The sequence below is a fragment of the Corvus hawaiiensis genome, chromosome 9 (assembly GCF_020740725.1).
Source record: "Corvus hawaiiensis isolate bCorHaw1 chromosome 9, bCorHaw1.pri.cur, whole genome shotgun sequence".
In the NCBI taxonomy this organism is placed as follows: Eukaryota; Metazoa; Chordata; class Aves; order Passeriformes; family Corvidae; genus Corvus; species Corvus hawaiiensis.
Window position 1 is genome coordinate 1180535 of NC_063221.1, and position 26600 is coordinate 1207134.

Sequence of the window (26600 nt, forward strand, 5' to 3'; positions counted from 1 at the left end):
GGAGTTTGCACTCAGGCTGCTGTCACCTCTTCCATGCAGCCAGCATCTGGGCCAGCTAGATGATAGATAATTGTGTGCACCACACCATTCATGCACAGGAGAGCTTAGCTCCTCTTTTCATAGAACAGTAAGGGGCTGGAAGGCACCTTAAAGATCATCTAGTGCCAACCCCCTGCCAGGGGCAGGGACACCTCCCACTAGACCAGGCTGCTCAAGGACTTATCTAACTTGGCCTTGAATACCTACAAAGATGGGGCATCCGCAACCTCCCTGGGCAACCTGTTCCAGTGTCTCACCACTCTCACAATAAAGAATTTCTTCTTAAATTCCCTTTCCCCCTTGCACTGATGCCTTAGGTTTTAACTTTTATCTTTTTCAAATCCTGCACTGCCTAGTGTTTAACTCTGAAGTTTCCTGTGGCCTGTTAGCTGCTGTTCTCTCACGCTGGTTAGACAAACCTCTCTAGGTTTCCACACCAAGGACACCAGGCCACAAAATGTGTAAACTGAAAGCCTCTGAAGGGGGGGCAAACTTGGGGTAATTACATAATGGACTGAGGTTATAATTGGAGAATTAACCCTGATATGCAAATGGACCAAACTTATAAAAGGGTGAAGAACCTGTGACCCAGGGTCCATCCTGGGTGCAGCCTTTGGACTGCCCAGGGTTTACTTTTGAAGGTCCTTCAAATAAATACCTCCTTTTCTTCTCTTATTCTTGTCTGGTCTCTGTGTTTTAGGTGGCCACCTCAGGCATCAGCACATATTTCAAAGGATTTGGGAGCGGAATAAAGGGAAGATGAAGAAAGCTGCCTTGTCCTTCACCAATAAAAGCCAAAAGGCAAATACTAAGGTGCCAACGTGAGCTTGTCTCACCTCCTTCTCCCTGTTGAGCAGCACCAGCTGGCTGTCGGTCAGGATGCAGTATTTCCTCTCCCATGTTGTCATCTCGGTGTAGGGGGACTGGCCGCAGGACAGTCTGTGGGTAGGTGGTCCCTTCACATCTGGGAACAGAAAACCACGACGTTGTTAGCACGTGGCATTAACCACCTGCTTTGCTTTTGCCGTTCTGCAGCGAGATGTGAACCACAACTGCACTCCGTGCTTAGTGGGGCCTGTTTCAGCATTTTAAAAGGCAAAATGGGAATCCTGGGAGGCACAAAAATGGCAATACCAGAGATCAATATAAATGTCTTTGTCAAAGGCTGAAAAATATATTGAAAAGACCAAGAGCTTTTATGAAAACTTAATCTTCCTTCCACTCCCTTCTCAAAACCATGATTCAAAGGCGTACTGCTCTGAATGTACTCTAAATCTTAATAAAGTATATTATAAATATAATAAAGTGGATTATTTGAGACTGGAGAGATATAGGAAGGAAGACAGGGATCAAGGAAGGCAGGCTTGAAGAAAGGAAGGAAAAATTCAAAGGGATGGGCATTTAATTGAGAAGGGCTTACTAGCAACTTTTGGTGGGGAACCTACTTGATGAAATCGTGCATTTTCATTTAGCCACAGACACTACAGCGACAAAAACTCATACTTGAAAAAAAACCCCCAAAACCACAAACCAAACCATAAACCAACTTGTTTGGTTCCCGGTCCTGATCTATTAAAATTCATTTTAAAATCAATTTCCCATAAGTCTCTCATGATTGTGCTGCGCATGACGTCGTGCCTCTCACTACCAACAAGGTCCCTTCCATCCCAAGCCATTCTAGGATTCTGTGATTCATCTCTTTATAAAGTTCTGATATTAAGTTCTGGTTGCTTTGTAAGATTAAGTTTCACTTTTATCTTGCAATCTAGTTCTACGCAACTTGCTTGCAACGATCTAAAAACCATCAACGTAGACACTGTAGATACCTCAACTCTCAAGGGTCTAAAACAGACACTGCAAAAATCAAGGGACTCCAGGACCTCCTTTAGCTGTTTCAGGAACAAACTGAGCGTTCAAACCCAAAATGTTTTGCAACATTACCCGCCGTTCAGCACACACAGTAATACGCATGGAGATAACGCAGCTGCTTCTCGTCGCTTCTCCCCAGCGCCACCACTAGAGGCCAGCGAATCCTCAATCACCCAGCACCTTCCAGGGAGAGCCAGCCCAAACGCCAGCCTTAAACCTGCACTAAGGAACCCCTCCAGCTCACTTCCCTGCTTGCAGCCCCTGCATGTGCCACCTCGTTATCAAAAACGCTGCAACATCTTCATGCCCCCTTCCTGCACCTTTGCGTCTGCACTGCAGGGAATGCGTCGGCTTCTAGAGCCAGACTCGGAAGGTGCCTTTCAGCTGCATTAGGATTTTTGTGATGGTTCAGAGAAGTGCTTGAAACAGGTAACCTTTAAGCAAGAGAAAGGAGAGGGCTGCGTGGCTCCTGCTGCTCTGAATAATGAACAAGTGCGCCTCTGCGCCCTTAATTTCAGGTAAAATAATGCAGGGAAGAAGCTGAGATGCAGAGTCAGGCTCCACACTGTTACTTCTCCAACACAACTCAGTCTGTGAGAGTGGCAACTAGGGCTGTGTGTCTCAAAATTGCCCCAAACTCTAATTAAGTGTAAGCATAATTAAGGGAAACCACCATAAGCTCTGTGAAGCAAAAGTGCATTTGTGCACACTCCTGGAGCACAGCAGACTCTCCCACAAGTTATGTATTAGTCCATCTTACAGACACGAACCCTCCAGGTAGATTTTTGGCTTAACTGCAACTCACATTTATCATGGTGTCCAACCAAAAAACCAAACCAGATGTAAAATAAAACCACTGCTGCTCCTGCTTAGACCTTGGCTTCCCAAACAGCAGCACATGAGCCCTACCCCTGCCTCAGCACGACAGACCTGGCAGAGAGCAGAGGAGCGAGGAGGACGAAGCCATGAGCTCCTGGCATGAGTGTGCTACAGAAACGGGGAGAGGAGAGCTCTGGGGATCTGGTCTCCTGGGCAAGGAGAGCACACAGTCAATCAGCAGGGGGAGAAAAGGATGGAGGCGTGCGTGCCCTGTCCTGCTCGTGTGGGTGGGCTGGCAGCGAGAGTGCCTCCAGCTGCTGCGCTGAGCAGTAACCAAGTAAACTGTATTTGGAACTGCCAGCAAACTTTCTGAGGGCAAAAGAAAACCCTCCCGGACCGTCGGCTCCGACACAGAATCTACAGTCACGACTTGCCCAGCCCCAAAAGATTTTTGCGTTATGATTTCTTCTAACTACAGGCCTTGGCAGGATACCATCCAACAGATCCATGGGCTGCACAAAGGAATCGAAGAACAGAACGACTTCTTCCACTGCAACAACAACTCCAGGACTTCACTGAGTCATCGGGCGCTGTGAGCCAGCCACAGCTCTGTTGCCAAGTGGGTTGGCTACGTCAGAACAGCTTTGCACAGGCTGCTGGCAGAGTGACATGCCATGCTGGTGTCTGGAGCTGTCAATCAGCCCTGGAGAACACCACAGCAACAGCATTTTGTGTTTGTATTGGGATCCTTCTGAACGCATGTCGGGGCACAGCCCCACCAGCCCTGCAAGCCTGACCAAGTGCTCTCTTCAGCACGCTGCTTTTCCAGAGGATCAGATCCTGGAGCTTCAGTCCTCTCCCCAAGCTGACGCTGCAAGCACATTGCAAACTACACGGATGCAGAATGCGTGTTCCCAGAAGACTCACGGCAACAAAGACCTGAGCACAGCTTTGGTGCATCAGTCCCACCTATTTAAATTATTTCTCAGCTCTCCCTCCTGCACGGCTGCTATCTTTGGAGCCTCTCACAACAGCTGTGACTTCAAAATTTATTCTGAAGTATGTTACCAGTTCAGACAGAAGACTCTTTGGGACTTTGCACAGTATCACATACACACTTGGTCGCCTCACAAACCCTGTTCTGCTTTCCGGTACTCTTCGTCTTTGGTTTTCATTTTACGTTCTTGGCTCCAACTTTTCACGTGAATGTAATAAAACCCACTGAGCTCTTCCACTGAAGCCCCATAAAACTAATCAACCACCATTTGAATCGCTATAGAAGTGAATTGCAAGAAGTCCATGTGTAACTAGGAACAGACTTTTGGGAAAGACCGCAGGTCAGGACTGTCCTTTCTAACTGTGGGGCTGCTCTCTGTCAGCTCCTACAGCAAGGCTTGAGCTCTGGAGATGAATGATCACTCACTGATGAATGCAACTTCAGACAGGAGCTGAAGATCAGGGAGGTGCATCTGAAAGCTCTGAGTCTGCAGATGTTACGTGAGGGATGGGCTCGTGCAGCCACACACCTAAATAGGCAAGCTCTGGTGACAGAAGATTTCTCTCGGGTCTGATGCAATCCCTTCATTCTGCAGCACTACAATGAGGCATTCAAGCAAGCAGATCAGCCAGTCTACACACAGGATTAAAGGTCAGGCCTTATGTGCCTTCAAATGCTAATATCAGTTAAGTAACAGCTTGGAAAAAATCCCCTTCTTGGTACATCCCTGCCGCTGCCTCCTGCCACATCAGACATTGCTGAAGACTGGAAACTGCGTTGTTTTTCCTCAGGGCTCTGAAATGCCACTAGGCATGTTATAAATACCCACAAAGCTCCCTTTCTTTCAGTCAGATGACAACTTGTACCTTAGTATTCTTGAAGTACAGGGCTTATTTTTAAAGAAGGGGGGAAATAGAGGGACAGTGATGCCATAATCACACATCAACAACAGAAGTGTTGAGTGGTGCAGGGCGAGGGAACACGGAAAGCAGCAGCCAGTGCCAAGCCAATCCCCACAGACAGGGTAGGCCATCTTAGGAAAACTGATGGCAGTTTAGTAGTATTGATGGAGCACAACAGTGCTGTCAGATGGGAACATTTCTGAAAGCTTCCATTGCAAACATGCAACAGTTATTTTCCTTAAAACTCCAAATGCATTCATGAGTGGAGAATATCTTCCAAAAAAGCAGGCAATGGGCAGAATCAGAAAATTATTTCCAAGGGATAATGGGTGTTTCAATGCCATTTAGTCCTCAACAGCTCTTCTACAACCAGAAGAGCGGCATCTCCTCTCCTCAGAGCTAGTGAGAAGGACAGAATTACCAGAAATCAAGCCAACAGAACTACATTAAAGGCAAACCCATGCCTTCAGTCTCTGCCAAAAAGCACTCTCTACTTACCACCAATAGAAACACAGAAATAACCCTCCATCCCAGTGATGACAAGAGCACCCCTGGCACACCTCAGAGCTCCTTTTCCTGAACTGCACTATTCCTATGGTGAAATCAAGGACTAACTGAAGCACTTGCCAAATTCTCCTCGACTTTATTAGGGTCCGTATTCTGTTCCTAGTATTTCCAACAAGGAGCTGCCAAGCAGCTGAGTAACTAATGTAGTGGCCAAGTTTGTATGCTGGGAGGAATTTTTTCCCCCTGAAGAGAGATTAGTAGGAGCCCTAACACCTTTTGACAACAGGTCTGCTTGCGCAATGTCAATGTTTCCACAGTGTTTTATGTACTTGCCATAGAGACAGGGTGAGAGAAAAGCCTTTTAGGTAAGTGCTGTCATCTGAGAGCTTGTCAGAACCCCAACCTACCCAGCTGTGCATGACCACACAATCCAGTTTGAGTAACCAGCAGTTCCAACTTTCATCAAGCACGTTTGAGCAGAAGTTGAAACAAGCCTTACCACTGACATGAAGCTTCAAAGATAAATACCAACTACAAGTCCTTTCACTAAACTTCCACCATCTCAAAGCCCCTGAAGGGCACTCAAGGGAAAGATGTGGCAGAAAGGGAAACACACAGCATGCTCCATTCCCTCGAAGCTTGGAACAAGACAGGATTTGTGCAAAAGAAGTCACTAATGTCAGTGAAAATAAACAGCAACAGCAGCTCTGTGACACACAGCTGTGTGTGCATGTGCACCTAGTTCAGACAGCTGTTGATGCTCAGATGAAGATCTGCAGGATGTAGAAGGGAGTTCAAGGGCCCCTGCCCTGAGAGCAGATGCAGGCGTCAGAGCAATCCTGGCCCAGCTGTAAGAGGGACAATCTCAACATTTGCACAGAGGGTAGAGGATGAGAGAGGATGGTCAGCCACCGAGGGGCTGCTAGGGAAAGCACAATCCAGGCAACTTCTGTTTTCTCTCATGCTGATACCCAGAGCTCTTGTTTGCGTTTCTTACTTCTCAAATCAACTCCCAGCCATGTGCAATGGTTTCTGATCCAGCCGAGATCAGAACAGTGCAGACAGCCACTATCAAAAACAACTGTTCAAAGAGAAACCTACCATGATGTACAAATTCACTGGGAAGAGGAAGGGACCCTCCTCCTCCAGGTTTGTGTGGACAACCACCACACTGCCCCAACACAGCAAACACAATGCTCATGACTAATGGCGTGGTATTAGGAAAACTCAGCACACGCTGTGTGTGGCCATGCAGAGACTCCCATGCTACAGAGAAAACATGGTGCTCTCAGGGCTGATTAATTCTTCTCTGAATCACAATGCACTTACAAATACGACCAGCACGCATTAGGAACGGCACCATTAATCTTGGCATTTTGTTTCAAAGCACAATGTGGCCAGTGACTGCAGGTTTTCTAGGAAGCTTCCCACAGCTGCCCGTGAGGCACGGCAGTGCTCACTTGCCCCTCTAAACCACTCTGTGGCACGGCTCTGTTTCAGCCAAGAGGTACCCACATTTTCATGGTCAGCAACAGATCCCTGGCGAAGCAGGTGGCATTTTAAGTGTAGAAAGCGTGAGCAGATCCTTTGGGATGAGAGGCACGCCATTTATGTAGGATGTTATTACAGAGGTAAGTATCTAGTGTGAATTCCTCCCGTTACATTTAATAGCCACACTCAGCGAAGTTCAGTACACATGCACCGGCCAGCCCTCGATCCAGCTGAATCCAGTTGCTCTCCTCCAGCAGCTGCGTGCAATGATGACCAAATTCTGGTATGGAAATCTGATATCCTGGGTAGGAGGTAAAGAAAGCTTAGTCAAACCAGCAGGTTTCAGGGATCCCAGAAGCTCTCACGCCAACCGCTTACAGCCAAAACACTACCTGGAAAACCCATTCTGCACAGAATAAAGTCATAAAGGGTTTAAGTAGGTGAAAACAGTATTTTAGAGGCTGGCAGAAGCCATGACCAGTGCCATGACTTTCTCAGATTCCGACGTATTTGGCACTGTGACACATGTTCTTCACAAGATCTTTAATTTTTCTAGCATAGGCCAATCTTGCCAATCGAACCTATTAACTTTCCACTGCTCTTTTATTGAGTGGCAGTGATCAGACACAGTCTCAAGACTGGTTTTCCACTCCCCCAATGAAGAACCTCATGAGCCACAGAGAGATTAAAGTGAAAACTGTTCAGTCAGGTGCAGTTTTCATGCCCTGTGTCCTCAAAGACATGTGACTGTGGCAATTTTCATGCTTGCTGTGTGTGCTTCCATTGCCCTACCATCAGTATGTCAGCTCTGGGAGACGGAATCTCTTAAAATTTAGGGATGGGAGGTCCGAAGGTATCTGCTGTTCACTGCTTACAGGTGAGGTCCTAAGGATTTTCGCTTCCTCTGAATGAGGACTGCGTGTCTCTTCTGCCAACGGCTAAAGGCATCGCTTTTCCCCACCCGCCGCTGAAAGCTTTGCCAAGAGCTGTGATGGGGTGGGAGAAGGGTCACCTGGCTGCTCGGAATTTCTCACATGCAGCAGTCTCTCACCTCAGCACCAAGGAAGAAAGATTAACCTTTAAAACTCAAAGAGTGAGCATCAACGTTTTGTCCGCTACCAGAGCTACCAGCCAGACTCTTGGATTTCCTACGGACTTTTTGCACTAAGAAAATATGGCAGGAGCAATTTTTACTTGGGAAGCAATAAACCATCAGATGAGCGAATGCCTTAGCAGCCAAGGGCTGTCTCCTCTGCAACCAGCAGGAGACAAAATACAGAATGCTACTGTTCAACAAGCCTGGCATCTCCCAGCAGGATGGGCTCTCGCTGCCTCTCCTCGCTGACATCATTCCCAGCCCTTCAATTCCTCCCCTAGGAGAGATTTGACTTGTTTGTACAGGAGTCAGCCGGCAGCGAGCAAGGTACAGCAGCCTCCCTCCTGCAGCTGAGCTCCCAGGCGGCTCTGCCAACTTCCCTTGGGCCCGAGTCAATACATCTGCCCTGTTCTTGCAACGTCACCACTGTGCCTATCTACAGCTCAGGAGTTTTCACACCAGGCCTGAGACTACGGCAGAGATCAGCCAAGATTTCCCTTCTCCCTTCCCCGTAACACGCGCAGTTCCAAACCCAAACCTTTCCCAAGGCCTGCGCTAACACGTCTGCCACCCCCAGCCCCTGATACTTCCTAAAAGGGCTCAGTGTTCCCTGGTACCCAAGGGCTCTGCAGAAGCTCGAGAGCACAAATTCAGTTAGGCCACAACCATGCGAGCAGTTTCACCGAGATTTTATTTTCAAAAGCAAAATTTATGGAGCTGTTCCAAAAAAGAAACCGCAAGTCTTAAAATCTTACGACTAGTTTAGTGAGCAGATGCTGAGTGTGCCAACAGTCTCAAGCTTTCTTGAAAAGTCCTAAAAAATAAGAGCTAAGGAACTAACAGCAGAGGCAAAAATTAGGCAAAAAGCTCAGATTGGCCTGGCAGGGTAATTTTGATTAGAAAGCAGAAAGTTGCACCAGCTTGCTGTCACCAAGCAGCTTCTTTGAGCAAAAGGTGTGGGAGCTCTTAATAGCAGTTTGAAGCCACCAATTAGCTTGAATACTACTGAGCTCCTCTAAGCTTCTTACTTGCTGCCTAGCCGATTGCTAACCGCTAAACTTACAAAGGGTAATTGATCCTCGCTTCCCCCCGCTGCGCCTCGCTCCCTGTCCCCGTCCTCGTGGGCTGCACCCAGCCTGGTCCAGGAGACACACCGTGAAGGATGTGCCTGTTGGGAGACATCAGCACCTTCCCACGTGGACCAGTGCCAGCCGCCTCCAATCAGGCAATCACCATGCGCTCGGTGGCTCAACAAGCGGAACCAGAAATCACAGCCCAATCAAGGTGGGGATGTCCCAAATCCTGCAGGTGCGCCCCGTGCTCCCTGCGCCCCTGCCTGCGAACAAGCGCCTCATTGTGCAGCCTTGTAAATCTCATGACATCACCACAACAGAAGCTGCTGCCCGTGTGAAAAACCAATTTGGTTCCCAGGATACCTAAGATTTCAAATAAGCCGCAGTTGCTTGAAGCCATTGCTGTGACCCTTCCTTCAATGCTAAGCAGGTTTCCCTTCCTTCTTATTCAGGTCTCGCTCCCTGCCCAGGACCACTCATCTTTGCTCCTGGATATTAAGTACATTTTTCTCTCACAGCTGAATTCCCACTTGGCCTACAAAACACTTTGGAATCTCAAAACAGAAACGGTTATTACAAACCTGTAGAGAGGATTATAAAAGATTACATGCCCCTATTACATAGCTGCCAAGTTCTGAGAAGGTTCTCAAGTGACACTTCTCCCCAAAGCAAGGAGAGGCTTTCGTGAGAGGTTTAGAAAGCAGAAAAGTGAAGAATAGCAGAAAAGTTAATTATTCGTGGGAGAAAAAAAAGTCTGCAGTTTTTCCTCTTAATTTATGCATGGTCCTTTTTTTACCCAGCTCTATGCCCTTCACCTTGTTCTCTCCTCTGCAGTGCTTGCTCTCACCAACCCCTAATCTCCATCTCACAGCCTCTTCAGCAGCAGGCATCCAGAGTGGGCTGTTCCCTCTTTATTCTTTATTTTTTGCAGCAGTGCAGGAAGAGGACAAAAGAAAAAAATGTCCTGAACTTAAAAAGGACCTTGGCCCAAGGCAGCTGTGCAGAAAAAACCCCAACAAAACAATTTGAAGGCAAAAGCTCCTCAGTTCCTGCACATATTTTTGGTGCACACACACAAAAACGTACCAGTGTGCTTGAGGTCAAAATTAAGGGTGTGTGGCACAAGCAGTGCACAGAGCTTGGCAAAAGCACCAACACCACAGCTCGCAGACCCCTTTACCCCCACCCTTGCCAAGAAGGCATCAGCCAGCTGACGTTCATCTGTCACAGACCTCTCTCAAGAGAGCAGGACCCTTCTGCTCTCTCCTGTCGAGGAGGGAGGAATGGGAATGGCAAAGGCAGGGAAGCGTTTCTGCGGAGACAAGGAGAAGCCCCGGGAACAGAGCAGGTGATGGGACAGTGCCCACAACAAGTCCCAGATGAACGACTGACAAGCAAACCCGCTGTCTTCCAGCGCAGCCCAAACTATACCATGCAGGCTTGTCTCTTTTACAAGCTTTCATCTTTGGCTTCCTTTCCAGAAAGCAGATATTTTCATTGTCACTGATCCCACCCTATAAACTTCATTTGCCAGAGCAATGGCAGGGTTGCTGAATTCCCCTTCTCTGAAACCCACCTCTACAGAAACACACCCTAGGTGATCTCAAACCAGCCCTTCCTGTGTGTGGTGGTGTTTATGACAAGAAAGGATAAAGGAAAAAAGAAGAGTAATATGAAAAAAAACCCCACAACGATCGCACATGATGCTTTAAATGCTCGCTCACCCTGCCACCACTGCACAGCTGGCTGCTGCTGTACAGTTCTAGCTATTTTCAGCCTGAATGTTTCCTCATGGCTGGGGTAGACACAAGAAGCAATTAGGTGCTTCTTTTGGGTTTGGGTTCTTTCTTGCCTCGACAGACTTGGGGGAAAAGGGAAAAGAGGAGTTGTGAGCACTGCTGACGTCGCATAGAGGGGAGCTTATTTCCCTTGTCAAAGGGAGAGTTCACAGGACACTAAAACCTGCTGCAATAATGTGCATTTTTTTGCATATTAACCAGGTCATTCAGGCATATAGGCTAAAGTTAGCTTTCATATTTTAACCACCTAAAACAAATGACTTAGTAAGGCACCTCCTCAAGGGATTCAAATATAATGTACAAGAAGCCCTGCAGTACTCCCCATGCTATTTAGACAGACCCATTCTGCTTCCTTCTGGCACCTTCAAAATGTCTTCAGAAGAACCGGGAACCACCAGGTTATTACATACCAATTAGTTGATCTGGCCTACTTAAAAGCAAAAGCACCAGAACGCTCCTCATTCCATTTTCCTCACCAACATCTGAAAAGTCTCCATGCATCTCAGTAGATCAATGCTAATAAACAAAAGATTGGACCTTTTTCATCATTTAATGATAGTTCAGACACAAAACTTTAGAGGAAGGAGACTGGGTCTTATAAAAGTGCAATGGGGATCCTGAGCCATATTTACATTTATGCAAAGAGATGTCTTATGGCAAATAACCTGAATCCCACACTTCATGCAGTACAGCAACGACCTGTAGTACCTCTTTCATCAGCTCTACCCTTTAACCTTCAGTTAAGGGTTATGTGAGGTTGGTTTCCCTGTGTAATTTAACCCAGCTATTGCACCTGGTTTAGGGAGAGAAAGCCGGCTTGGGCAGAAAAATCCCCTTTGGTTAAGCATAAGGAGGTCACCACCACCATGGTCAAAGCAGGACATTGAGCTGCAGGCTGGCATCAAGGCTCAGGAGCCTCCTGACTCAGAGTGCTTTGCTCTCCTCATTACCACACAATGCCAGGATTGGCAAATCAAGCTTAATTTTGTTCCAAAATTTCAGCATATAGTGGGTGATTTCTTTCTTCTTGCCTACTCCACGTGATATTGCCCGGAGAAGCCGTGTGGAAGTTTCAAAAACCAGGTTGGACAGGGCTCGGAGCAACCCAGTCGAGAGGAAGATGTCCTTGCCCACGGCAGAGGGCTGGAACTGGATGATCTTTAAGATCCCACCCAACCTCAGCCACTTTAGGATTCCGTGTTGTGGGAAACCAGCCGTGAAAGAAAGAGGCAACACAGGAAGAAGTAACAGCACCAGGCAGAGAACTGCAGGTGCTGAGCTAACCCTGTGCCAGGGGAAGGACGTTTCTTGGTTTGGACATTTCTGCCATGCCGTGCTCAAGGCTCCTGAGGTACCACCTCAACGGGTGGAGCAGGTTCCCTGTGCTTTTGGCAAACCCCAAGCAGCATGATTAATGTATCCTTTGAGGATGGGCTGGCTAATTAAAAGGATCTGGAAGCAGGGTGCAGCATTTCAGGTACTCTTCAGCTGGGTTTTCCCTCTACTTAATGCTTCCTCCTCTTTCCAGTAGCTTAGGCTGTGACGAATAAAGGCCACATCCTCACCCCAAACACTCTCTCCCCTTGAGCCCTCACCTACTTACTTTCTTCCTCCTGACTCCTGCTCTGTTCCCCAAGAGTTGTAAAATACAAAGCTCCTGAAGACCAAACGTCGTGTTCTTCACTACGCTGCTTTTTAGCTGATTTGTATTTTTGAGCCAGATTTTTGTACTGTAAATCTATATTTTAAATTATATTTTAGTTTATATTTACATCTCATGCCTAAGCACAAACATGCACTTGTTCCCAGACGTCTTCCCTGCTGTATGCTTTGCAAACTGACATCACAAAGCTCCCACGGCACATCCAAACCCCCTTCTGTCCGAAGGGTAGAGCCACAGGTGGCCCTCTCCAAAATCCCAGAAGGAGAACACATGAACTCAGCAAGGATAAATAATAACCAGTGGAGAGAAAATGTCTGTCCTCCAGCAATGCTAAACAGAAATTTATAGGTCACAACCTTGCACAAACAGGCCTGGTAACATCTAATTAGCAGTCCTGCTGAGCAATTGCATCTCATAACAGTAAATCCAACCAGAGCAGGGGAAAAGGGAGAGGAGGGTTTTTATAGAAATGCAGTTAATTGTAATATTTTGAAGAGATTTGCTTTATGTTGCTGTTTAGTGGGGATCCCCTCCCCAGCAGGAACAATCAACCCACACCAGTGGGTTTATGAGTTATTACTGAAGTACATTTCACTCCTATTGGGAAACAACTTAGAAGGGCAGCCCAGGTTTTTATTAATTATTTTATTTTTAAATTGAAATGCTAAGAATTCTATTTGCTGCCAGAAGATGGGTGGAGGAGCCAAGGAAAGTTCACATACCCAAGAGACTATTAACTAGAACCAACTTGGACAATACATTCGAGAAGCATTTCCTTCCAGCTACTGTAGAGAGCTGTCCTTAACATGCCTTTACTTAAGCAGCCAATTTTCCACCGAGTACAATGAGATTTCAAAACACACAAGAAATCGGAGTATAAACAGACACAAACATCCCACTTAGTGACATAACAAAAGAAAATATGGGGCAAAAAGCTTGAGCTTCTCTATTTTCTGCCCTTCATGAAATACCTTGGCATTTTACACACACTCTGCTCCCCCTTCTCTTTTTTTCTTTCCTTTTTAGTGATAGTATTATCACAAAATACCTGGCTTAGCTGTCCTAATGGTGTTCCTGAACAAAAAATTATTTCTGAGGGTTGAGGGTTAAATCTCACCCAATATTATGGCACAAAGAACGGGGTTCCAGAGGAAACAAGCGGCTGACAAAGCAGGAATGAGGCAGCAGCAGCAGGGACAGCAGGAAGGAGTGGTGAGCCGGGCAGAGCTGGTCCCTGCCAGCAGCACAAAGCAAGAACGTTTAAAATACGCATGGAGATCGTGCCACAGACAGCAGGAATGACAAACAGATGAGAGGCAGCACCAAAGAGTGAAAGACTAAGGAACAACTCCCTTTTTTCAAGAGTTTTAGCTTGCCAGAGACAGATGGTGCTGCTTCCACATGGTTAGAGCTGGATGGTACCCTACCCCCCAACCCCTGACGGATGTCAAGCCTATTTTTGTAAATCTCTGGTGATAAAAACCATCCATGGCATCTTGTTCATTTCCTCCTCACTACTTAGTCTGCCAAAAACTTTAAGCTCTGCTTTCCTTGCCACATCTACAGACCAGCACTATTTGTCCTGCTCTCAGTGACTAATGATGATTGTGCACATCCCTTGTCTTTGCAAAAGCCTTTTTCAACAGGAGCACAAGGGCTGCAAATGGTATCTCAGTACCTGGGACCACTTTTGTTAGCCCTGAAGCAATCAGACAAAATGATGAAAAGAAAAAAAAAAAAAATCTATTTTTTTTTCCCTCCAAACTCTCATGTGATTAAAATCCATTAAAATGCAAACAGACTTGAATTTTATTTTATCCATCAGTGACCACACTTCACTGTCCCTGGGCTATGGCTGTCTCTTTGTGAATTCCCTGCACGTAAGAGGAGCCAAGCTCTAGGTTTAGGAGCAATCAATCTAGCAAGCCTCGCTAAATATATACGTGTGTGTATGTTTCGTAACGATTTCCATTTTTCAAGTTGATTTACATTGATCATTGAAAAGTACATTCAGCCTCATGTTTGCTTAGCTCTGAATAAACAAAGCGAAGGCTGTTGGGTATCCAAAGACAAATGAGACATTACAGATGTAGACAAAACCTATCATCACCCTGAAAGCGTTTCTCTTTGAAATTATATAGCCATGCAGAAGTTATTCAGAGTGGAGATTGCTGTATGTGTTTTTAATTCAGGCCAGGCCAGTCGGGGGCAGGGAGGGAGTCTGATGAGCCTTTACACTGTCACTTTTTTCCATCTGTGTACCTGACAATTCAGAAATGTCCGACTCTCTAAGGATGTTTTCCTTTCCCTTGTGTTCCCTAGCTTCCATTTCTCAGGACAGGTCTCCTCAGGTCCATATGTCTAAGTGCATATACAACACACCCACCTGGATTTTTACCATTAAAATGACAACAAACACATCAACATCCATTTGAATATGGAACTCCACATCAAGCACAACCATGCAAACCCAGTACAGTCAGTACCCCAGCTGGCTTCATACTGCACAGGAGTATTTCTTTCTCATCTGCAGACCTTGTCCCCTTTTGCAGATAGAAACCCCCTGTTTCAGGGCCAGGGTGGAAATTATAATTTCCACAGTAACAGTAGGAAGGTGGCGGAAGTCTGGGCACACATGCTGCACAGCACAGCCAGGCTCCTGCACTTGGTGGCTGCTGGCTCTACAAGATGCCACATACCCACCCAATAAATTGTTTTGGTTCCTGTGCAAACACAAATTTTTCAATTGATATGTTTGAGCCATTCATGTCTTATGTCAAACTAACTCAAAACTCCTGCTCTACATGGACAATTCCCCCCAGAAACAAAAACCAATGGCATTTTACAATTATATTTAAGGACCTCCACTTCTGCTTGTAGGCATGAAGCATTCACGGAAAGCTCAGAAGAAACTCCCCGATGAAGAAGGGAAAACGTATTTCCTGGAAAGAAGTCTTCCCCTTTTAGAGTATATCCAAGCAGGAGCTAAGGAACTGTCATTATAATAACAAGCTCCTCGGGCAGGTTTTGTGGCTCCCTGCTGCTGTGCATACACCAGCTGAGAACACCTTGTTAGCACAGCTAAAGCAGGGAACACAGCAGTCACGTCTGTGTGAGGAGGGGGAACACCTCATTAGCAGTGCTGCGTTGGGTCTGGGCAGACCCCACAGCAGTCCCAGCTCCCCAGCCCTGGCCTGTGCCCACCAGCACTCGAATGTGTGTGAGGGCACCAGCCTGATTTTGGCCATGCACAGGATTTGCCTGGGCAGGGCCAAGACAGAGAACTTTGCACCACCTTTTCCTGACATATGTAGGTTTGCTCTTTCCTTAGCATTAATCACATACTTTGACTTTGCTGAAGGACCAGGGTGACCACCTCGGACATTTCCTTGAGATTATGTATTAATAGTAAAGGTATAAGAAAGACATATAAAAGATGCACAAACCTCTTGATGCCTAACCCCACAAAGGCACAGGGGCCTCACCTGCCACCCTGCCAGGGTACTCAACACTCTCCTAGATGCCGGTGCTGCCAACCAAATCTTCTGGACCGAAAGGCTTTTACTGACACAGGTCAGGCCTAACACTGGGATGCAATAAAGAAGAGCCAAATTATCATATGTTGTTGCATATGCAAGTGGGGGCAGAAGTCACAGTTGGAAATAATGAAAACCAACATGGAGACAATGATTTGTCTCTGCCACAACAGCCTGAACACTTATCCCTTCCTTCCCCATTCCTTTTCAAAACTTTGTCCTAATTTCTGTAAGAGTAAGTTTCATTATTGTTTAAGTACTACCTCAGTAAAGGAACAGGCCGCCATAGAGGACATCAGTGGCTTGAACCATGCTCCTTTTATCAGCTACAGGAGAGCTGACAGGAAACTTACAACGAACCGCAGTGCAGTCCAAATCCTCCCCTGGCTGAGCACCATGCTCTCAGCCAGCCCAGCCTGCAAAAGCAGCACCGTGGTACACCAGGCATGCAAGGATTCACTGCTTCATAAAGCTGGCAGAGGAACTGGTTACTGAGAGAGGCTATTTATACAGGACACAGCCAAAATACCCCAGCAGTAATGTTAAAAAAAGCGTTGCGTGAGCGGAGGTAACTGAAGGCAACTGGGAGCTGTTTGGGTCTGTGTGTTCACCTTCTTCCCTTCACAGGCAGCTCCCCCTCAGTGGCACTGCCTGGATCTGTGCTGCCAACAAAGCCTCTTCTTGTGTACAAGTGCAGCCAGAGCTAACAGGAAAAACAAGGTAGATGGAGACACACTGCATGAGTTTAAAGTTCGGCAGATTCTTTGTAGTGCTTTGTCAAAACCTGCCAAACCTGCCTGCCAAAGCATCTGTGTTACTAAATGACTGTTAGAGGAAAATTGCTTTTAAGGGTATCTACATCAAAAGGGCTACTATTTTTTTCTATGAAAATGGGTTGTAAATTCATAGACGTAAGTAGAAGAAAATAGACAGCAACTCATCTTAGGATGAGTGAGATGCAGCTAAAACTCTGACCATACCATCATCACAGAAATATCTGATCATCTCAGAAGATTTTACTTGGGAGTAGAGTCAGAGTACAGGATACAGGAAAGCTCTTCAATACCTCTAAAACATGCAAAAGCAGCTGAAGTCAGACATAAAATGAATAAGCAGGTCTGTTTACAACTTGCCATTGCATTTGACAGGGTACTCTCTTGCACTTAACTTCTTAGAAAGAGGGATTTGTCTGTGGCAAGGAAGGGCAAAAAGAATCAGAGGTCTTTGCACAATCAACAAATCTCAAGAACTAGAATTCAAACCTCAAAACCCCACGTAATTCTGATCCCCTAAGTCTCAAACCTACAGACAGCATCGGTAGCGATGTGTGGTGACAGCTGACACAAATAAACGCATTTGACTGCAGAAGTGCGTTTGCTCACTCCTGTTCTCACACATCACTGTCACTCATCTGGCTCCTCTCTGCAGCAATTTTCAGGCGAGCGGTTTTTCACAGAACCATTGAATCCCAGAGTGGTTTGGGTTGGAAGGGACTTTAAAGATCATTTTGTTCCACCCCCTGCCATGGGCAGGGACACTTTCCACTAGATCAGGTTGCTCCAAGCCCCGGCTGATCTGGCCTTGGATGCTTCGAGGGATCCAGGGGCAGCCACAGCTTCTCTGGGCACCCTGTGCCAGGCCCTCCCCACCTTCACAGGGAAGAATCTCTTCTGAATATGGAAACTACACCTGCCCTCTTTCAGTTTAAAACCACAACCCCTAGTCCTTACTAAATGCCCGTGTTTTGAGAAGGATCTTCTATACCAAGTGCAGATTTAAATGACTAGCTCATTCCCCATAAGGGACAAAGAGAGAGAATGCCTGCTCTCTAAAACATGAGCTTCCTTAAGAAGCTATTTCAGTAATTTTTTTTTGTCACCTTCGTAGGAAATATTTTTTAACTTCATTTGAACAAGCGGTCCCGTAACTTGTAAAAAGCTCTCTCGCCCACAGAAAACCGGATGTCGAGCTTCAGCTTTCCTCAGAGTAAGAACAAAACCACTTGGGGGACAGTTGGTTTCGATGCTAACATGTCAAGAGTTTCATGCATTACCCTATTGTTTACATAAACAGCTTCCTTTAAACAAGTGATGTTTTACAGGATTCTGAAGTATTTATTTCAGAAGAGTCTAAAGAGCCTCTTGAGTAACTACCACAGAGAACGTATCACCACAGAAAGCATAAGGCTGAACGATAATACAAGTTAATTAGTTAAAGCAAGCAATCAAGTAACTCTATACCAAAGTAATGGGATAAAAAAGTGCACAGAGATAATCTTGCACATGTTTACTTATAAAATGCCATTGCTTTGAGTCCTAAATCACATACTGTTAGCACTGCAAATCTGCACCATTCGTTATTTGGAAAAAAACCAAAGGCCTAAAACCCAAATACTTTCCTCCGGGTTTGTTATTTTAAGGAAAAAAGGGTCAATGTGCCTAGGAAGCGCTCATTTTGTAAGCACGCAGGCGATTCTCATCTCGCGCCAAGTTCCATTACGGGCAGCACTTGTGGAAATGCAAACCAGGGAGCTTTGCCTGAAGAAAATTTTACCACGGCAGAACTTACCCTCTCCCTGCAAGGCCCAAATGTACGTGTGTCAGGAAGAGTTAAGGCTCCCATTTCCAGTGTCAAATAAGCTTAGCAGGAACCGAACCACTGGGTACACTTCCCCTTTCTGTACCCTCTGGCAGCTGCGATTTAGGCCTGTCTTTAAGAAGAACACAGAATTCTGAGAAGAGTCTACCACAGTTTCTTTCATACTGACAAAGCCTGGGCTTGCTGACCCCTCGAGGGGATTGGCAAGGACCAGTCTGGGCCCCTCCTGGGCTGTGGGGCAGGTGCTGACATCCCGCAGACAGCCCTGGGCCACGAGCATCTCCTGCTGCCCTCTGGGACATCCTTCCCCGTTGGGTCTCGCAGCTGAAGCTTCTCTTTCTGGAGGCTCCACCGTTGGAACACAGAGCTTTGTCAAAGACTCCAAATCCGCCCGCTGCAGACACAGCTTCTCCTTTGGAAAGCAAAGACTGTTTTTCCTCCTCCAGCCACCTCTTTCTGACCCTGTCTGGCCTGTTATCAAAGGAAAAGCTTCTCCCACCAAAACCCCAGAGCTTTACTTCACCGGGAGCCCTTTCTCCTAATCTCCACACTTCTACTCTTTGGCTGCCTCTAAGAAAGCTGCATCTCTTCAAACCCCTCTCTCCCTGCAAAGAAAACACAGGAGACAAGACGTCTCCAGGACACGATTACCCTCTCCTAAGATAATTCCCATGCAGTAATTTCTCATGATCAAGGTAATCACAGATAATATTCCTGCATGCGCCAGCTGCCAGACTCCTCCGCACGAGCAGCATGAAGCACATCATCCCGACGGCCCCACGGATACCGACCACAGAAACGACAAAAAGCAACCTGGAACGTGACACCTTGCCACTCACTTGCCATGATTTCATGAGTCAGGAAATAGCTCTCACAAATAGAAACATCCTCATTCATCCCACCGAGTGTGAATTTTTGGTTCTGACTAAGTGGTCTGGGGACTAAATGCGTGGAAATCACCAGCCAACGCTGAAGTGACCGCAACTACTTGCACAGAGACACCATCCGTTAAGTGGAATTAAAATCAGATAAGCACAATTTTATTGGCTTCGGATATTATGGCTAATTATCTCGTGTTGGGCTCATAAATATTCAGCTGCACAGCGCTAGCCTATTGCCCACATTAAACGTTACAACGCCTGGGATGAACCAGGCAAAAGGAAGCAGTGGGGAGGGATGTTTAAGAGATACTTAAAGCTGCCAAATGCCAGCAATGCTCCCTGTGCATCCCCACACCCCTGTAATCACAAATATACCATGTTAACACAACATTTACTACCACGAGAGCACACTACAGTTTAAAAAAGAGAGAGAAACCGGACAGCAATGTGTTATTTTCAGGTTTATAACTACACAAACCTACAGTTCAATGCAACAAGGGATTTTGTACAAGCAGCTATCTTGAATCTGCTCTGATAATTAAATGTGAAGGAGTTTGAACATTAAGGCTACACCTTTCAACAACAACATCAGGTTTCACAGCACAAGGCATTAGTACAGCACTTAAAGGAACACATGAATAAGCCCAATTGTGTAAAACTTCCCTAATAAAAACCTCACCAAAAATAAACTACTTAAGAGGAGAAGAGATTTGGGAGTGGAGGAACATGAGTCAGTAGAAGGGCTTCTAAAACGAGCAAGTGGTTTTAAAAACATGAATACAGAAAAGCTGCTCCAATGAGTAATAAATACTAAATTCCTACTCAGGAAGAAACAGCTTTGTATTTTGGGAATTGCTGAAAGAAATTGAACAGGGACCTGTCTCGGTTTTGAGTTATAAATGGGAAAATACAAATGTCTAGATAAGTTTATATGGAAATATATAAGAAATAAAATTTAATAAACCTAGAGTGTAAAGATATTAAGAAGAGCACAGAGTTCAAATACCTGTAGTGAATAATAAAAACCCCCAAACAATTCTGAAAAGCAAGGATATAAAATATTCTCTCTCACTCAAGGCACAAAAAATCCTCTATAAAATGAATGAAAGCTTGAAATCAAAATTAAAAGACTGGAGAAACATATTTTTATCCAGGCGACAAAAGAGGAGGAAGGAATTCTGAAGAATTGTCTTTATAAAAATATTAACAAGGGGCCAATTGTGAAAACTAAACACACACTAAATAAAAGAAATCAGTGTTTACCCTCACCCCCTCAAACCAAAACAGAGATATCCAGGGAAGATATAGGTAAGGCATTCTGCCATTCTGCTGAAGGATTATTTTGTCATCAGTCTACAATTAAACGCACAGCACCCTGAGATCCAGATAAGCAACAGTGAAATAAATGTTATCTGAGAACCCTCTCACAAACCCATTCCCAAGAGTGTGAAAGGGTCACTGGTAACACGCAGAAATAATAAGAACAGGTGCAGCTGCTCACCCACAGCCCTGGTATCCAAGGCTTTGCCTGCATAGCTCCTTCCTTATCTTCCTTCTACCCATGTCATAGTACGTTCTCAATCAACAAGTTTATCAGAATGACACTTCTCCTTCCTCAAGCTGACAAATTTACTAGAAATTAATATGTTCTTAGATTTCTTAAGTAGTAAATAATAATAAAAGTGAGTAAAAGACCTTTTACCTTCAGGCTTTACAGATGCCAGTGGGAATGCTGGTTCCAAACATCTGGCTCTAGGAGTGGTTAGAAATCAGCAGATGCACACCAAAAGCACTTCATTCACACCCAAAGCCGGCCCAGGCTGCTCCTGAGCACAGCCACACAGCACACCAGGAGAGAGCTCTGCTATTCCTGCTAATTGTCCACTCCATCTGTGCCCTTCCTCCCCAAACCCATGCTGCAGCAGGATGCAGACAGCCTGCCATGCACGCCGGGGAGCCTCTGCATCTCGCCAGGGCTCTGGGCAGAGCCGGAGGACGCAGCTCCGGAGGGTTCAGCATCCTTTCATCGCCTGAGAGGATGAGTGAGTCCATCCAGGAGGGTTTTCCCCAGCCAAGAACCGATGAAACAGTGTCTGAACATGCTTCCTAGACTGTGAGACCAACTGGAAAATATTTATCCAGATCTTGTTTATTCTTTTCTTTTTAAATCCCACTTCCCTCTTCAAGCTGCCATGAAAACAACTGGTTCTCTTTCGGGAGTTAAGCATTTCCTGAAGAAGGCAACCCCTCTGCAATTCCGTCACAGAGATGAAGCAAAACACAAGAGGCCAGGCAAGCATTAGAAGGAAAGACAAACTTTTAAAAAAAGTTGATAACCTCCAAGCATTTCAGAGTTTTAATTGAGTGAGGCTGTGGAAGTAGAGGACTTGGCTCCTTGGACAGAAGAGAGACGGAACGTGCACCCCTGGGTTCTCCTGGTTCAAGTCCAAAGCATGCCTCTCCCACTGTGGATTTCACAACACAGAAAAGGTCTCTCGGGTTTCAGTCATTGTGACAAGAATTTCCTGGGGGACTTTTGATGAAGCTTTTCCATGTAAAGCTGCTTGCATACTTTGGAGAAACCCCATGTCTCACACCATCCTGTGCCTAGTTTAAGTGCCTGAGCACTTTTACCACAGATCTCAGCTGCACGAGGATTAACAAGTTCTGCTTCTCATGGACAGGAATACATTAATTTTCTTGGGTTTTTCCTTGAACAGTAAACAGGACTTTAGGCACGGAAAGACACTCTCTGCCCACCCAAGCACCAAAACAGTCAGTGGACAATTCAGTGACCCCCACAGAATTAAACTCCTGCAGTTTTTGGAAGAACACAAGATTTGATCCCTTCTGAGCATCTCGACTGTGGTTGAAGAACACAACAGATATGTATTTCTGTCACCCCTTTTCTCTTCAAGTCACTTCCCTCAGACCTCAGATCTAAACCCCAGGAGCTCACAAGTTTTGCCACTGTTTTAGCAGCTCTCAGCCCACAGTCCTGCACGGGGCAGGAGCCTCTGCCCAGCAGCTCCAGCTAATTAAGGCATAGGCAGCACTTCTTTAAGGAAAAATAAAACCAGTGGAGAGCAATGAGTTGTCCTCTGACTGTGTATCCCACACAGCTGCACCTCTTACAGGGCGAACTGGTTCTGTTAAACACAAGCTGTCACCTACTTGAGGGATCAGACATTGAACATCTGTGATGGCAAGGGGTGAAAAGAAACCCCATGGAGTCGTTTGTCCATCCCACCAAAAGCTCTGTTTTCCTGTGAAGTGGCCCAAGCAGGACCTGGCTGTTGCAAGTGATTTTATGGGTGACTTCATCAATCTTATTTCCCCAAACACCTTCTCAGCTACAATTTCCTCCCTCGAGAGAGTTTGACTTTTAATCTAGAGACCCATTGTTTTTCTCTCAGTTCCTGAATTGTGAGTCTCTTTGCAAAACCAGTTTTGGCAGGCTCAGACAGAGGTTTGGCCCACCCCAAAGAGGCAAAAGGCCCCGTCACTGTCCCATAGCTGACACAAAGTATTTACCAAGTGATGCCTTCCCACAAATAATACTTTTCCTTTGTTTACTTTACACACTACTAAAAGCAAAGCATCCCAATAATGCAGCCACTGGCAATACTTAGGAGAGAACCATTGGTATCAAAGAGCACCAGAACAGAGGAAAGAAGGATGCTCTGCCCTTCATATACTGTGGGATTTTGATCCAATATGCTCATATCACACAGAATACCTTCCCAGAAGGTCTCAACAACAGTGAGAGCCTGTAGTAGAAACCTTTGTTCCTAATCTGAATAAATACAGAGGAGAGAAAAAAACCTCAACCAACTGCTTAATGAGAAGACCTCAACAGAAAAGAAAAAGGAAAAAAAGGAGTTCTGTTACTTTCTTTTTCCCCCCATGTGTTCCACACAATTTATTAAGCATGATCAAGCCAAATTCCTATTGAGAAAGGTCTTGGAGAAATGAATCAGTGACTGTAAATAGATAGGCTTGAACAGATATAGTCCTTCTTAGTTATTTCTTCTTTTTGGTCATTTGTTTTTGTTTTCAAGCAACGTGACAGCTTGCAATAGCAAACACAGTCCTGTCAGGGACATTCCACCAGGACTGAAAGACTGAACACCCCTGCAGACATAGTATATTCTTCTTTCATTGGTACTGCTGAATGTTTTGGAATACTGATGACTTGTCCAGCAGCCTCAACCATATCCAGATGTTATCAGGTTTTTAACATGACAATCTGGAGGACTCTGGAAAGTGCTGAGGTTTTGGGGAGAAGGAAGGTTTATTTTTGGTTTCATTACAAATTTAAACTTGGTGGATTTTTTTCCAGGCATCATCAGTTACCGGGTTCAAGCTGGGTAGCCCACTAGAAAGTTTCAGAAAAGCCTCAGGAAAAAGGCAAGTGTATCCCCTTTCCCTCCCTCTTTCTTCCCACCCTGCCTTAAGAGTGTTGTTATCAGCAGGGTAGATTTAAATGAAATCTCAGACTGGCATCTTGCTGACCTCAATCCCTTGCAATCCCTTGCAACACGGCTGTCCTTGGCATCTACCAGAGAGCAGACACCAATTCAGCTGCTTGATTACGAAATGGAGAATCTGGTATGAGGAACTAGATCCATTCCACTGTCTGGAGCTCTGTTTAAAAGACAGCTAAATTTCTCTCTCTCCCAAGTACTTCATTGACAGGAGCAGGCTTGATAAGTCAACCAGGGCAGCACAACACCACAGAGGGTACTGTGCCTGCAGGACTGCGTACACCACACACAGGGTGCACTTGGGAAGGAAATGCTACTGCTACCACTGGCTGATGCTTGTTTTAAAGGGACCTCCAACTTCTAAAGCACACACCAAAACATCTCATACCACTCCCTTATCAGGAAAAGACCCTTTTATTCAGCTGCTTTTTAAAAATCAAGACAGAACATCAGAGCATCACCAACGCCATGTTAATAAAGCCAAGTTACGAAACAGCTTAAACAACTATCGTATGTCTCACTGCACTCACCTGTTACACAAACAGAAGTGGAACAAAACAAAAGTGAGTTCATTACCTGCACTCCAAACAATTCGATTGTCCTCTGTTGTCCCTTCGGTTATGGACTCCCTGGCAGGGTCCCCTTTTCGGCCCAGTATCTTTGAAAAGCCACTTGAGAGAGAGGAGAAGATGCCGCGGATGAAGTAGCCCTGCTGCTCGGCGTCCAGCGAGCGCCCGGCTTGCAGGAAGGGCCTGGCATTGCTGCTCCTGGGCTGCGGCACGGGCTCGGACAGAGAGCGGCTGAAGGGAACCCGCAACGGCCTGCTCCTTGTCGGGAAGAGCGTCCTGGGTGGCTCTTCCTGGAGATCGTCACCACTGGTAGCATCCACGCTCGCAGAACTTTTGGAAAGATTTGGGTCACTGCATTCCCCTTCCAAACTGGAGGAGCCCTCTCTTTTGCTTACCCTCCAGGGAAGCCAAGGATGTGTCTGCCACCTGTACGCTCCGAGAGGTTTCTCTGAGTCCAAGCTCATCTGTTTATTCAGCTTCTTGCTTTTCATTCGGTGGTACCAATGATAGTCCTTCAGGGCAGCTGTGCCAGCATCTTGCTCTGACAAAGACCTCCTGAAGGTCCTGGGAGAGAGACTGTGATGCTTTTTGAAAGCACTCATTTTCTACCCTTTGGATTCCGGCGCTTCACTTACATTCCTTGTTGCTTAGTGGTCACGTAGCCGTAGTTCCTCACTCACCACTTTACATCCCCACTTACTTTGTTCATGGCTGTGAGTTGCAAAACAGCAGAGGTTCTTCCTAGAGACCTTGAGCACCAATCCCAGAACCAGGTATTTCCTACATCTCCACGAGAAGGACGTGCCCTCACCTGTAGCACACCGACTTCTAACAGCACATGAAGCCCTGCTGAGCTTGCTGTTGCTTCCTGGGCTGTCACATCTCTGCACCAAGCTCTCAGGAAATGACTAAAAGAGCCCAGCCATGAAAACCCACAGGGCCTTTCTGTGCCAATCACACTTCACTTTTTTTCAGTCTACATTAAAGATTTGGTTAAAAAAAAAAAAAAAAAAAAAAAGGAATGCAAAAGTACTTTGCTCTAGAGACACAGCAACGTCTCAGAAAAGCACTGAAAATCTGCAGTACTCAACTAAGAGTCATGCACGTGCTCTTCAGTTAAGTAGCAAAGTATATTACTATATACAGGTAAAGTCTCTATTTACTACAGGTATTTTGTATCACTTAAGAGTACCTCAGAGCTGCCTTTTGGAGATACAGGCAGATTCATCAGAATCGAGTGCTGGAAGCACGAGACAGGAAAGCGAAGAGGAGGAATGGAGCAAGGAGAGCAAACCCTGCAACTCAACGCAGTTGAGAGTGTAAATACACTGAAGGGAAATAAGCTAAGAGGAGGAGAGAAGGGACCGAGAGGGTGGGTGGGACTTCACCAAACACAGGCCAAAGGGAAGGGTTTGAGGCACGGCAAACAGAACAGGGCAGCAGGAAGATATTCCTTTTTCTCCTCCCCCTTTCTTCCCTTTTTAAACAACAGAATAGGGGATTATTTTTTATAAATCTAGTTGCAATAAATGATATGGAAAAAAACAGTCCTATCTGTTCAACCAAGAGGAAAAAGCCCTCTTGCCTTCACTACAATTTAAGAAACAGCTGACTGTTTTAAAATCTCATAAAGAAAATATCCGCTGGTGAACTAAGAACAGGCTTGCCAAGTTTTAGACCAGAACACTTAAATCTCAAGTCTACTCAAATCCCTGAAAATAGGGGGTTTATAATGGAAACGCTGACAGACCCTTGGCAATAAAGTAACAATGAAAACTACTTCTCTGGTTAAATAAAATGATAATCTGCTCTGGCAGACCAATAAAGCTTAACTGACCCACTATGGGATCTCGCCTTTAAGCTAGGCTGCATTCATCAGCCAAAGTACATTCCTGACAGCTGCAGATGCAAAAACTTCCTTACTTAAGTGTATATATGGGAAACGGTATCACTGCTCCCTGGAACAGAGAGGGAGTTACCCTAAAACCTCCATCAAATAAAAAAATAACTTCTTTATTCAGTAGCGAGTTAGACTTTTCCAAAACAACAGAAGCAACTATGTAAAAATGACCGTGTTCAAGAAGCCACAACAAATAACCCCAGAAACAGCTCAGATACTGCAACGCAAATTCTGCATCAAATACTGACGCTGCCTCTCGTGCTTTGTGAACATCATGCTGCTCAGGACAGAAGTCTGGAATGACAACATGTACCTATACCACAACTCTGCTACAATTTCCATCCAGAGCAATGAAGACTCAAGGAAGCACAAGG

At 45.7% G+C, this 26600-nt stretch overlaps 1 protein-coding gene across 12 annotated transcripts in view; it reads right to left on the reverse strand.

Moving 5' to 3' along the window:
* Positions 1 to 26600, reverse strand: part of RASAL2 (RAS protein activator like 2) — a 166200-nt gene that overhangs the window by 80390 nt on the left and 59210 nt on the right. For 4 of the 12 annotated variants that reach the window (XM_048312412.1, XM_048312415.1, XM_048312414.1 and 1 more), the window contains exon 2: positions 876 to 1003. In XM_048312412.1, coding sequence (XP_048168369.1) covers positions 876 to 1003 — 128 coding nt within the window. Of the gene's footprint in view, positions 1 to 875; positions 1004 to 24333; positions 25293 to 26600 lie in introns of those variants that run through there. The other 8 variants (XM_048312407.1, XM_048312410.1, XM_048312405.1 and 5 more) reach the window with 4 other exon arrangements.